The sequence below is a fragment of the Mugil cephalus genome, chromosome 5 (assembly GCF_022458985.1).
Source record: "Mugil cephalus isolate CIBA_MC_2020 chromosome 5, CIBA_Mcephalus_1.1, whole genome shotgun sequence".
In the NCBI taxonomy this organism is placed as follows: domain Eukaryota; kingdom Metazoa; phylum Chordata; class Actinopteri; order Mugiliformes; family Mugilidae; genus Mugil; species Mugil cephalus.
In genome coordinates, this window is record NC_061774.1 from 24,259,444 (window position 1) to 24,271,763 (window position 12,320).

At 42.7% G+C, this 12,320-nt stretch overlaps 1 protein-coding gene across 18 annotated transcripts in view; it reads right to left on the minus strand.

Moving 5' to 3' along the window:
- Positions 1-12,320, minus strand: part of LOC125007843 (LIM and calponin homology domains-containing protein 1-like) — a 103,374-nt gene that overhangs the window by 24,072 nt on the left and 66,982 nt on the right. For 14 of the 18 annotated variants that reach the window (XM_047584692.1, XM_047584685.1, XM_047584690.1 and 11 more), the window contains 4 exons: positions 12,050-12,160; positions 10,648-10,846; positions 2,485-2,746; positions 977-1,228 (listed from right to left, as the gene is read on the minus strand). In XM_047584692.1, coding sequence (XP_047440648.1) covers positions 977-1,228; positions 2,485-2,746; positions 10,648-10,846; positions 12,050-12,160 — 824 coding nt within the window. The remainder of the gene's footprint in view (positions 1-976; positions 1,229-2,484; positions 2,747-10,647; positions 10,847-12,049; positions 12,161-12,320) is intronic. The other 4 variants (XM_047584700.1, XM_047584698.1, XM_047584697.1 and 1 more) reach the window with 1 other exon arrangement.

Consider the following 12,320-nt stretch of genomic DNA (forward strand, 5'->3'; position numbering starts at 1 on the left):
TGTGAAATAACATAATAGTCCTAAACTATTTTTTTTTTGCAAGAGAGAGAAACTCTGCAATCACGGATTACACATTCGTCTGAGCTATAAAATAGCATCGTGCCTTGACAGCACATAATCCTCACCTCTTACCAGACAACAAATGTATAATTTGTGGGCCTGACTTGGCCTCTTGAGTAAAGACTCGGTTCAGTTCTATAAGCAACAGGCCACAAGTTTACAACAACGCGTCCTGAGCAGGTTTAAATGAGAAAAAGAACTTATTGTTTTTCCTGCTCTGAATGAGACAAACGATGATTCTGGTACCAGCTGCACCAAAGAGCAAAAATGACTCGACTGAAGCCGCAGCTGTAAAAACTATTCTCTCTAACTCTAATGAAAACTGCTCACGGTGGATTATCCTGAAAAATGGGAACATTGTTTTTGGACGGACTTGATGCTGCTGAGATTATTCAGCGTTTTCAGTGGCACAGATAAAAAATCGGCGGTGGCTCGGGCTGGAACGTCAGCTGCAGATGTAACAGAACATGCACCTAAAAAAAAAATGAAATTATCTGCACGGCTACTTTTATAGACTTTCAACCAAATAATGAAGGCACTGCTGAAAAAACAAATGCAAGCTCCAAAATTAAGACAATGCCCTGCACCAACATGCTTTATTCACTGACCTCTTCTTCCTTGTCAAACCTGCTCTCTATTTACCTAGAACTAAACTTGAGTTTGGTCAAATATTTGTTATGCTAGTAGTGGCTAATGTATCTTGGATACAGTAGCCACGAGCAGAGATAAAGAGCAAGTTACAAAAGTTTCTTAATCCTGTTTCTTTTACGCTTCTTTCTGTAAATTATCACACATATGAAAGGCTTCATGCATATATTTTCAATATGCGGCACCACTTCCTGAGACCGACCTGTAAACACATGGAATTTCTCTCAAACTAAATATGAGTGTTGAGTAAGAATATGCAGCTTTAAACCTTTGCTCAGAGGTGACCGTCAGGAAAGTTAGTCTCTCCCTGGGGGGGTCTGCCTGGGGCTCGGGGAGGCTACATGGCAGAGGCTCACTGCTCCTCCTCATGTTCACTGCGTGGACCTCAATGCAAGGTATGGACGCAGTCTGCTCCCCGTCATCCTCGTCCTGAATCTGGATATAGAGTTGAGGAGGCGGGGTGGGAGACGGACTCGGGGAATCTCGAGCTGAGGGGTCTAAGCTAGAGGCCTCACAAGGACTAGTGCACGACCCATTCACACGGCACACACGGGACGTCGGAGTTAAATTGGCAACGTGACAATGATCAGAACGTGATGAATGCGGTGAGGGTGGGTTCACACGAGAGAGGGGGAGAAGAGGCATTAAGGAAACACAGTGGCACAGTGGAAATATGTTAAGGGTGGAGATGGAGGAGGAGGAGGAGGAAAAAAAAAAGGAAAAAACAAATGCAAACAGTCAATCAACACGTGAGTTTTGATGACAACATATGATGGATGAAGTGTTGGAGGGAAGTACAAATTGGCTGCGAACAGCTGGTCATAAAACAGGGTTCACAACAGACCGACACATGCACATTTCTTCTTTTTGGAAATAAAAAACACAAAAATCTGACTAATTGAAATCTCCTGCTGGCGTCTCTCACCACATCTATACAGCGGAACCTCAACACATTTACTTCAAGTCAAATCCCAACACAACTGATAATGCGCGCACACTCACACAACAGCTCGCTGAGAAAATGTGAAACTTTTCCCACTGGTCTCGTGGGACGATGAGCCGAACCAACACATGCCATCGAGACGTTTTTTTAATCTGACTATGCAGCGCATTTCACAATTTTTTCGCCTCGGTCTGTGTCGGAGCCAATGAAAAGGCACATCTGGCCCCCATCAGCCACTCCCTTCTGTGCAACACTAGACAGAGGAAAATAATCGAGAGCTGAAAGGTTTCACTCCAGGCGTAAGCAGATCTGACATGAGTGACACCTACTCCTGCGCAATGAACCCGAAAAATGATTTTAAACGCCTGTCTTTCATTCTGGTGAGTTTTATTAATTTGGCATTAGAATTATTTAATTCATGACTTTTTTATTTTTGAATTGCTTCGTGGATTACATCAACTCTTACTGAATCATTTCCTCTCAAGATTTTTGTTGTTATCAAATGTTTGTCTGTGACGAGCAGAAAGAGCTGCCAGCTCATTTAAAAGTCCAGATTTAAATGATTTTCGTCAGACCTCCACTAGCTCCACTGCACAATTAGTTCAGTCCAGTCACTAAACCCAGAGTTTACAACTCACTGCATGCATTGTTATAAATTCTGATTTCAGTGAATTTCTTCTTAATATTCGGTTAAATTATATATGTGACATCTTTTATATTTAATTCTATGCAGAATCCTGCCATTAAGATAAGATAATCCTTTAAACCTTTTATTTATGCTTTTTATTTAAGCTAGCTAGCCTCCTATAGCTTTACGTAGCTTCCACACTCACCTGAAAGGTCTGTCGCCCCCTACAGGTGAGGTGGCCGTACTCCAGCTCTTGCGCCCTCCCTCCTCTTTATCGCTGTTCTTCTTCTTGCGGAGCGGCGTCGGCATGTAGCCGCTCTGGTTGCTCTTGTTGGGCAGGTACTGGTTGAAGGGCATGGCGGTTCGCGGCTCGCTGACGGACGTCCGCCGTGCCAACATGTCGTCTTTACGGACGTCTGGCATCTTCCGGTGAGGGGGGCCGTCGGACTCCGAGTCGCTGCCGCGGCCTAAAGAGACGAGGAGGAGACGAGTGATTTTACTAGAGCCCGTGAACCGCATTTGCAACAACGGAGACATTATTTTACAGCTAATTAATTAGTTTCAATCACATCCCTGTGCGTAGTACAGTCAATCAAGCAACTGTTATATGTTTACGGGAGAGAAACATGGAGGAGGAGCTCATTTTATTTAGTTGGAGACATGCTTAAGGTCTGAGATAAACTAATTCCAGTGGGAAGTTTTTATTTTTTGAATGTTTAGATAGCAATCACTGACTGGTAATTTCTGAGGAGGCATTTCTAAATAATAGCAGGAGCCATCTGCACATAATCAACTTAAATCTATAAATATCAAGCCACGATTACTGGAAATAACTTGGATCAAAGAGAATTGAACTGTTCTGTAACCGCTTGTCCTCTCGAGGGACATGGGGCAGGCTGGAGGTCTCTAACACACAGTATGTTTACATGCACTTGGAGAAATAATAAATAAAAAAATAAATATATATATTATTGCCTTAATCTGACTTTAACTGGACAACCCAAGTGCATGTAAACACGTTACTCAAACTAAAATCAGAGTTCTCCTTATCCGACTAAGACACCTAGATAATGTGATCGGAAATCATTTTTCTCCGGCATGTATACGCCTTAATTGGACTTTAACTGGACAATGCATGTGCGCATGCTCCACAACCACTACCCTGGTGTGTGACCTTTAGAACAAAAACATCCAAGAAAGTGGGTTGTAGAAGAAGAAGGTAAACAGAGACGGTAGAAGAACCACCTGAAGGACAGCGCCATCTTATCTGCACCAGAAGTAGCGCACAAATTACATACGAGATTAAAAAATCTGAACTATCATCCATCTTGCCGTTCAAAATGCAGGCCTGCCACATGGACGACTCCAGTTGTTTATTATATGACGTAATAGATCGACCCAAAATGGGGCCATACTAACCCACTGAAAAGACACATATCGCCGCCTAGTGTGGAGGAGGAGGAGGACATGTTCCCATCAGTTATTCGATTTTCTCAATTCTCAATTAAGCTGTGCATGTAAACGCACTGACAGAGAGACAGACAACTATTCACGCTCACACTTAAGGCCAATTTATAATCAGCAATGAAGCTAACGAGCATGTCTTTAGACGGTGGGAGGAAGACGGTGCAGAAACAGGGAGAACATGCAAACTTCACACCAGAAACCCAGAACCTTCTTGGTGTGAGACATCAGTGTCAACCACCACATCACGTCGCCACCTGCTACAAATCATAGATTAATTATTTTTGTAACACGGCTTTAAATTAATTAACCGTCCTATACACCAGCAGGGTTTTCCGACTTAAATTGTGTCAGCCAATTCTGCTTATGAAGCGTTCTGGGCGTATCTCCTGAGCGATAACGTGTTTAAGAAATGACCACGAGTCTCCTTTAAGTGTCCTCGAGACCAAGCTGCTGAGTCACTGCCAGAGCGTGAGGGAAGAGGGAGAACAGGAGGGAAGGAGACAGATTAAACCCGAATATAATCAAGAGTCTGTTGACTGAGGGGTCATTTCCTTTACATCCTGTAGGCCCTACGAAGCACCACAGTGTTTTTACATGCTGCACGTTCCACCTGCTGAGCATAAATCAGACCCCAGCAGGTTAATGCCTCGTGTTTACGAAACAAAGCTCGTCATAAATCACTGCTAAATTTGTATTGTGCAGCTTTTGATGACAAAATGTTAGCCTTCAGTTGGGAAGAATTCCACTGTGTCTGTCTGTATCTGATCTTAAAACACGCTGCTTGCCTTTTTAATGTGAGTGGTAACACCTGGCTTTGCAGACGTGCATCGCTCAAGGACTTTCCCTACCTGCCATCTTAAATTCCTCCGCGAGATGTCCTAATGTGATCCCCGGATAACACACCGTAGACAGAAAATGAAAATCTGAGACACATGTTTACAATTCCAGTCGTGTACAGACAGCTTACCGGCCATTTCCACCTTCATTTGGGCATTCTTTCACAAATCCTACATCGGGTAAAATATGTTCAGACGGCAGAAAACAGATAACTGCAGCTTTCCTTTACCCAAGGTCTCCCCAAAATTCCTCTTCAAGATGTTCAGCACATGTGCTACTGTCCCCTCCCTTCCAGTGAGTGTGTACTCAGTATACGACCTCACGAATTTATGACTCCATGTATATATTTTCCAAGTATAAAAGCCACAATTTCAACCAGATCTAAACCGTTAAACGCGCCCCTCAGCTTTTAGGAGGCGCACGTGGAAGCAGCTGCAGCTCTCAGTGGAAACAAATGTCACATTCCCAACTCGTGAAAAACCTTTCATATCAATATACGTCTTCATTTTTATGTGGTCTGACGGACTGACAGATCACGGTCCAAAAAAAAGGCCTCGAGGAATCTGCACTTCTAACAATGAATGATTCAATTATGACTCTTAACCCATCAATTGGAAACATGAGGGACTCTGCCATCCGATGTCGATCCATCTTTGAGGAACAACACGTGTTTTTACGGGACGTCTTGCTCCCTTTGAACATGTGGTAACACTGGAGCTGGGAGGGAACTTATCACGGGTCAGCGCCACACCGTACCAGGGCTGCACAGAAACTTATTTACATCAGTAATCGCGAACATGCCGTCACAGTGCAGGGATGGGGAATAGCTGCAGGTTTCAATATTCTTTACTGTAACTCAAAAGAGAATAACAAATGAAGAGTGAAAGCTACTGCACGCTTTCTGGCATCGCCTTCTTTCTTAAAATGAAATAAATAGCACCACTTCCTATAACAAAACTTACTACTATGTGACCTACTACGTCATATGTAGTCAAAGTGACAAACAAAAAGCCTGAAAAGAGACTTTTAAACACTATATGCCATCCTCAAACCCAGCAAGCTAGCTTAAAACCTACAGTAGAGGCCTTGCGCTAGCATAATTTCCAAAGCAAATAAACACATCCTCACCTATCATGAAATATTAGCACAGGTTACGTTTTTGGAGTCTACTACTGTTTTGAAAATCAATCATCATCAACACGCAGCCATGGTACAGGAAAGGGAAACGCTGAAGCCTAGCTCCTTGGGCTTTAAAGGTGCAGAATTACAAAAGAAGAGTGATAGCGATTTCCCAAACTCAAACAGAAATATGCACTGCCTGGCCAAAACAAAGTCGCCACCTGGATTTGATTAAGCAAATAGGTACGAGCCTCCTACTGGATAATTACTGCATGGGCGATTATCTTTTAGCTAGCAACAAGTTATTTAACCCCAACTGATGCAATGAGTGGCTTCTCATTTCTTAAACAAACATGTGGAAAGGTGGTGGTGGAAATGATGTTAGTCTGGGGTCAAATCAAAGAAAACATCTGAGGAGACTGAAGCAGAAACTATTAAAACTTGGTTAAGAACTGTCCAACTTTATTAAACATTAGTAAAAACTGGGGGAATAGTGGGTGAACCATCGTGATGGCGCATCAGCAGATGCAGCATCATGATCCTAGTGTCTACTGTGTCGGCCTGATCTGGGGTTGCTGCAGTTTCTCAGGTCCAGGTTCAGCAACATTCTGCCCAAAGAATGAGGTCATCTGACCACATGAATATACTGAATGACCTGGTTATTCCATCAGTGGGTTTTTTTGGATCCTGATCCTGATGGCACGGGTATGATCCAAGATGACGATGCCAGGATTCACGGGGCTCAAACTGTGAAAGAGTGAGACATCATTTTCACACATGGATTGGCCGCCACAGAGTCCAGACCTGAACCCCATTGAGAATCTCTGGGATGTGCTGGAGAAGGTTTTTTTGCAGACTCTCCAATCATCAATACAAGATCTTTGAGAAAAATGAATGCAACACTGGATGGAAATAACTCGCAGGAGCTTCTTATTGAAGCTTAGTGAATGCTGCTGTAATCAAAGCTAAAGGCAGCCCAACAAAATATGTGACCTTTGGTGGTGACTTTTTTTTGGCTAGGCAGTGCATTATGCAAGTACAGCCTATTATGTAACGCTGACGTCTGGTTTTACAGTCAAAGCGAACAACAAAAAGCCTACTTATCTACACGTGACGATGACATTTTGTTCGATTTAAAGTCAACCGAGACGTCCTAAAGGACATCCAAACCTGAGCTTACCGCCACATATTGACACATCCGTGTTAGCGTAACATCCAAAGCAAATAAACACATCCTTATATACCTGTAGCAGGTTAGGCTACACAAATTTGTGCTGAGGACACAAACACACCTCTACATCATAGTCTAGGCTCTTGTTACTGGCATGTTGACTACAAGAAAAATGCTGCATTGTCTTTTATAAGCTTTAGCCTCAGTCCACATGCTATCATCATGTATATTTGGCTCTTTTCTTGAAAAATTGTCAGCTAATAAAGTAAAAAAACAACTTTATTTTATCATCAACCCAACCATGACGGCTAAACCCTGCTAACAACAGCTGCACTTTCAGGCAAAGCCCACTGCTAAAAGGCGTCTATAAATTTTAAGTGACAAATATGTCAAGCTGTTATAATATGAGTTAGTAACTGTTAAATGAGAAAAACCTGAATCTTGCACTCCAGGGGCCTTATTTTCAACAAAACCAGCTCATTTGTTTTACCATTTCAAACCGCCTTTGATCGGCAGTAAGACTCGTCTTGTCCAAACAGAAGTGAGAAGGACCATCTTTATTACATGAGCAACAAAAGTGCCTCGTAAATCAAAACTTTATCCGCGTACAAACACGGCTCAAACAAAAGAGCTTTGGCCACGTTGAATTTTCTTTCAGCGACTGGATTAAACTCTTCCTCCTGTCCTCCTAATCACTGTCAGGGTGAAGTCAGTTCAGTGCTCAATAGAGGAAGGGCTTTGTCTAAAGGTCAGGGGAAGGAAAACCTGGTGGAGTATAGTTTGAATGAGTTAATAAATGGATGCTTTTGTTCTGGGTGTGCTCAAATCTCCCTGTGACTGGGTGATAACTGCTGAGGCAATCATGTCCTCATCTCTTTACTTAATCTGACAAGCATATTTATATTAAATGTGTAGGATACTGAAAAGAGCTTCTGACAACAATGAATCCAGCAAGATTGAAAGGAAACTCCGCCTCAAATAACTTCATTTTTTAAAAATCTTTTATCAATTCCCTTAATCTTGTTTAAACGTTGGATCAGACGTGGGGGCGTAGGGATACAGGCGGCCTGACAGTATGAATAATCAGCTGTGTGTTACGCATGTTGGTAGAAAGATTTACTGGGTAATTCCTCGTGTTGTAAAAAGGCCTGTGGCAGCCTTGAATTCTGCTTTATTGAGGCTACTGTGCACGATGAAACCGTCTCATTCCCGTGATGGATCGATCCTCGTATGATTGTTGAATGTCCCTGAGAAAAACAAAAGTTCACCAGCTCTAGTTTGGGATGTTTTGGAAACCAAAATCTAGCCACTGCATGAGGTAATATTTGTTTTGCGGTGAAAAACAATGGGAAACAAAGCGCGCCGCTCTCATTATAACGGGAGAGATTTGGGGGGTGGATTTTCCCTCTTATTTCACAGCAAACATCAACGAGTTTTTAAAGGGGCTGCAGTGTGACTGCTGGTGACAACAGCTTAGACTTTGGAGACAGCAGCTTCCTTCGCACTTCCCTCAAAACAAAAACACGGTCCGACAGGATGCTTAGCCTTGCTCTGTATTTTCCCACATGCAACTCAGTAGCGACAACAAGAGAAACAGAGAGAGAGCGAGAAAAAAAAGACATCACGCTTTGTGACGACTGCTGCCATGTTTTATAGGCTGTTGTTAAAATTTAAAAGCGTAAAATCCACAAGCGGAGCGGCAATCAGCAGCCTTCAATGACAGCATATGGGCCGCTTGGCATTATAAAGTACATATAAATGACTCAACTGCATTTTTAATTGAATTTCTGAATTCAGCACAAACCACAAAAAGAGCTTCACAGATGTTTTTTTTTTGTTTTCTCGCAGTTTGTGTCTTGGAAAACTAAATAATGTATACAGTAAGTGAGATATATATATATACAAGGCAGCAACTGAAAATGCTGTGATGTTAAGCAGCAGGAGAAATGAGGAAAGTGGCTGACTGTGTTGAATGGGTCAGAGCATCTGTAATACGGTGTTCCCAGTCTGCAGAGGTAACACTCATTGATGCATGTCTAATTTAATAGAATACTTAAGCTCAAATTGCTGAAAATGTAATTCTGGTTCTGAGAGAGAGGTTTCAGAACACACAGCATCAGAATTTGTTGGTTCTGCATTGGTACCATAAACGGTATAAAGATGGATGAGGTACAGCTCCTCAAAAGAGAAGCCAAAGCGAGTAGAGCTCCCCCTGGTGACTGGCTGCAGTTTAGGTCATAAGCTCTGCCTCCTCCATGTTAGTGGGCGGGACTTGTGCCAAACTAAAACACTATGATATACATCACATGTTGTTTTTAAAAGGGTGGTTTCTGTCATATTAGGTAGTTAATATAACATTGATGCAGTGTCTTTTCTTTGTATAAGCTATAGAGACAGGATGTGACATAATGGTGACTACCAGTCAGTGGTCCAATAGGACCATGAGAGTTATAAAAATAAACAAATAAATAAATAAAAATACGTACAGTGTATAATTCAAGGTCAGGTCATTGATATCACTCCTCCACTCTTGGACCATACTGATCAGACTCTGGCTCCAAACTCAAACGCAAGGTCAATACAGACGAGCAAGGCTGCCATTACAAAACATGGCGTCATGCCACACAGCAAAAATGGAACACAACTACGCATTTAAGATCTTGATTTGGCTTCAAACTCCCCGTGCATCCTTCCTTCATCTACAGAGGCCCCGCTACGTTACTCCCGGGAATTACCAGGAAACTGCAGCCAGGTGTCCATAATGTTATGGCTGATCGGTGTGTGCACTTGTGTCCTTTGTTCTCAGATCAAAATCCTTCAGTGTCGTCGTCACCGACACATCAGTCAAGTGTCAGATCAAAAACACCCACTTCACACAAACACCCTCATCTCTTCCCGTCAGTCACTCATCTCAACGCAGGCATCAAACAGCCGTAACCAAGGACAACAAGTAAAGAAAAAAAAAAAAAAAAAAAACAAGCACAGAGACACTTTTGTGTGGATGTCAATGGCAGCGCAGGAAATTCCCCCTGAAACGTGTCACAATCGCTACGAGACAACAAGCTTGGACAGGAAGGTGGCTGAGGCACCTGTTTGCTAACCAGATGATTATAAACAGAGTCACTGCACCAAGAACTGGGCTCTGTTATTTTCCATTTATTCAAAATTCGTCAGTGTGTCCATAAAGATAAAACGCCTTTGGTTTTAAAGCGTCTGCTACACCTGTCACTGGACGTCAGCCTGGTAGCTCCTCTGTTAATATCACTGAAACAGAGCTGAAAGTATTTGTTTCTTCAAGTCAAATAAGTTTTCAGACTGAAACAACCATGCAACAGAAGGATCACAAATATCTGAATTAATCCCTTCTTTGTATCACTTATATTTACTCATTTCCGTCACAGTACATATCACTTTGTTACGCCGCTATGCTAATAAGTTTACTTTAAAACAGGTTTTGCAGTCATCAGATTATTCGTGTTATTATTTCCAGGTGCCTTCGACTAACACTGGGTGTTGTCCTAAAAAAAAACAACGCAGGCATGAGAACAACATGCGTCTCTACAGCAGCACTAGAAGGACAATACAGCTCATTTTTATCTATATATCGTATCTGCACACTGAACCAAACAAAGCCCTAAACTACTTCCTCTCAACAAGGCAAATAGCTGTTGCTAAAATGACACAAGAGCTCCTGAACCGTGTCAACCTGCACGTTCACAGTCCGTTCGGTGATAAACATGAAAATTAGAGACGGTAAAGTCGACTCCTTCCTACCATCGCTGCTGCCGCGGGCGACCAGGACGTCCGGCGACGGGGTCTGTCGAGAGCGTGAGCCGAAGGAGTCCAGGCTGTCGAATGAATCCTCACGCCCGTGCCGCGGCGGGGAGAGGGAGTCGCTGCGCTCAGAGTCCCAGCAGTCGATGTAGCCGCTGTCCCGGATGCTGCGTTTAGGGCTCTCCGCCTCGTCTGCCTCCTGAGGATGTATTCAACGCACACTTGGGTTCGGGAAAATGGATTTTTTTTTTCAGGATTTTTTACAGATGCATAAATGAATCAAATATTGAGAGGGGATTTATTTTGCATAATCCGTCACTTTTAACTCGAAGCTTGTGCTGTGTCCGTCCTTAGATTCAGGCCCACTACAAACATTTCCCTACAAATTTGAAATTTAATCCAACAAACGTTTTGCATTTTCCCTCCTGCACGGCCTTCTTCACTCTATATCACTCTCTATTCACCTCAGTGACCTCTCTCTTTCTCCGTCTACAGCTGAATGTGCCTCAGCAGCTAATGGACAGTGGGGAAAGGCCTTTCCTGTCTACCAAAAGTCCTTCCTGTCTCTGATCCTTGTACCAGCAGCTGCACAACTCCCAAACCAAACCCAAGTCATTTTTTTTTTTATTTTTTTTTTATAGTTTTAGTAGGCTGTAATGCTGTATAAGTTGCATGACACGTAATCGTTCTGTGGCTTCTTTCTGTTGCCTTTAATCTATGGAAAACCAGAAATATCTGCATGATGAGATGCTGCTAGACCTAAACAAGACAATATCTGGGATAAAAGTGCAGCTACGTAATTCACTTACTTCTTGTTTTTTAATCATCAAGCCCGGCTATGATTTAATACCTGGCAGTGAGTGGTGCATAGCGCTTCTTAAATTTATGCACCTGATGAGCTTTCCCTGATTTTTCATATCCCATTTATTATTAAACTTTTTTTTTTTTTTCAAGAAAATGAACCTTTGTTTTGTTCTTAACCAACGTGTGAACATCTGGGGAAGTGATTCTGCTGAACTGGCAGTAATCTAAAGTTTTATAGAACGGCAAATGGACGCGACGTCGCGGAATAAATTGCACGGGGGTGACATCATGGCTCTGACCGATCGTCACGAAGCGCGTGCCCGCTTTGATATCGAGCTCATTCCCGCTTTTCTCCATCCTTTTGGGTCGGTACACGGTCAGAACGGAGGTTCGGATGATCTAAACCTGAGGACAATTTTACAGGGGTCGTATCCCTTGGCTGAGATCATTTCTGAGAAATCTCGGCAGACTTAACACACTCGGTGGACGCAATCCCAAAGTAAGTGATCCAGGGGAAACTTCGTGTCTTGCTTCAGGTCACTTTGGCTGGACATTTAGTTACCGCGGGGATATGTGATCATCATTTGACAAAGCGAACCTTTCGCATCTGTGACAGCAGGCCCTCGAACTCTTTCAGGTCCAGCGTGGGCCCGTTGTACGAGGTGCAGCTGTTGGCAGCGCGACCCAACCAGTATATGGTGATTAAAACCTAGAAGAAAGAAGGAATGCAGTTAGAAAGCATAAAAAAATACTAGGAGAGCTAAGAGTTTGGTTTAAAACATTGTAAAAAAAAATTAGGTACCTAGGTTTCAAGTTAAAAAAAAGAGCTTGTGTTTAATGGATAAATTGATCCAATTTAAGCATCAATA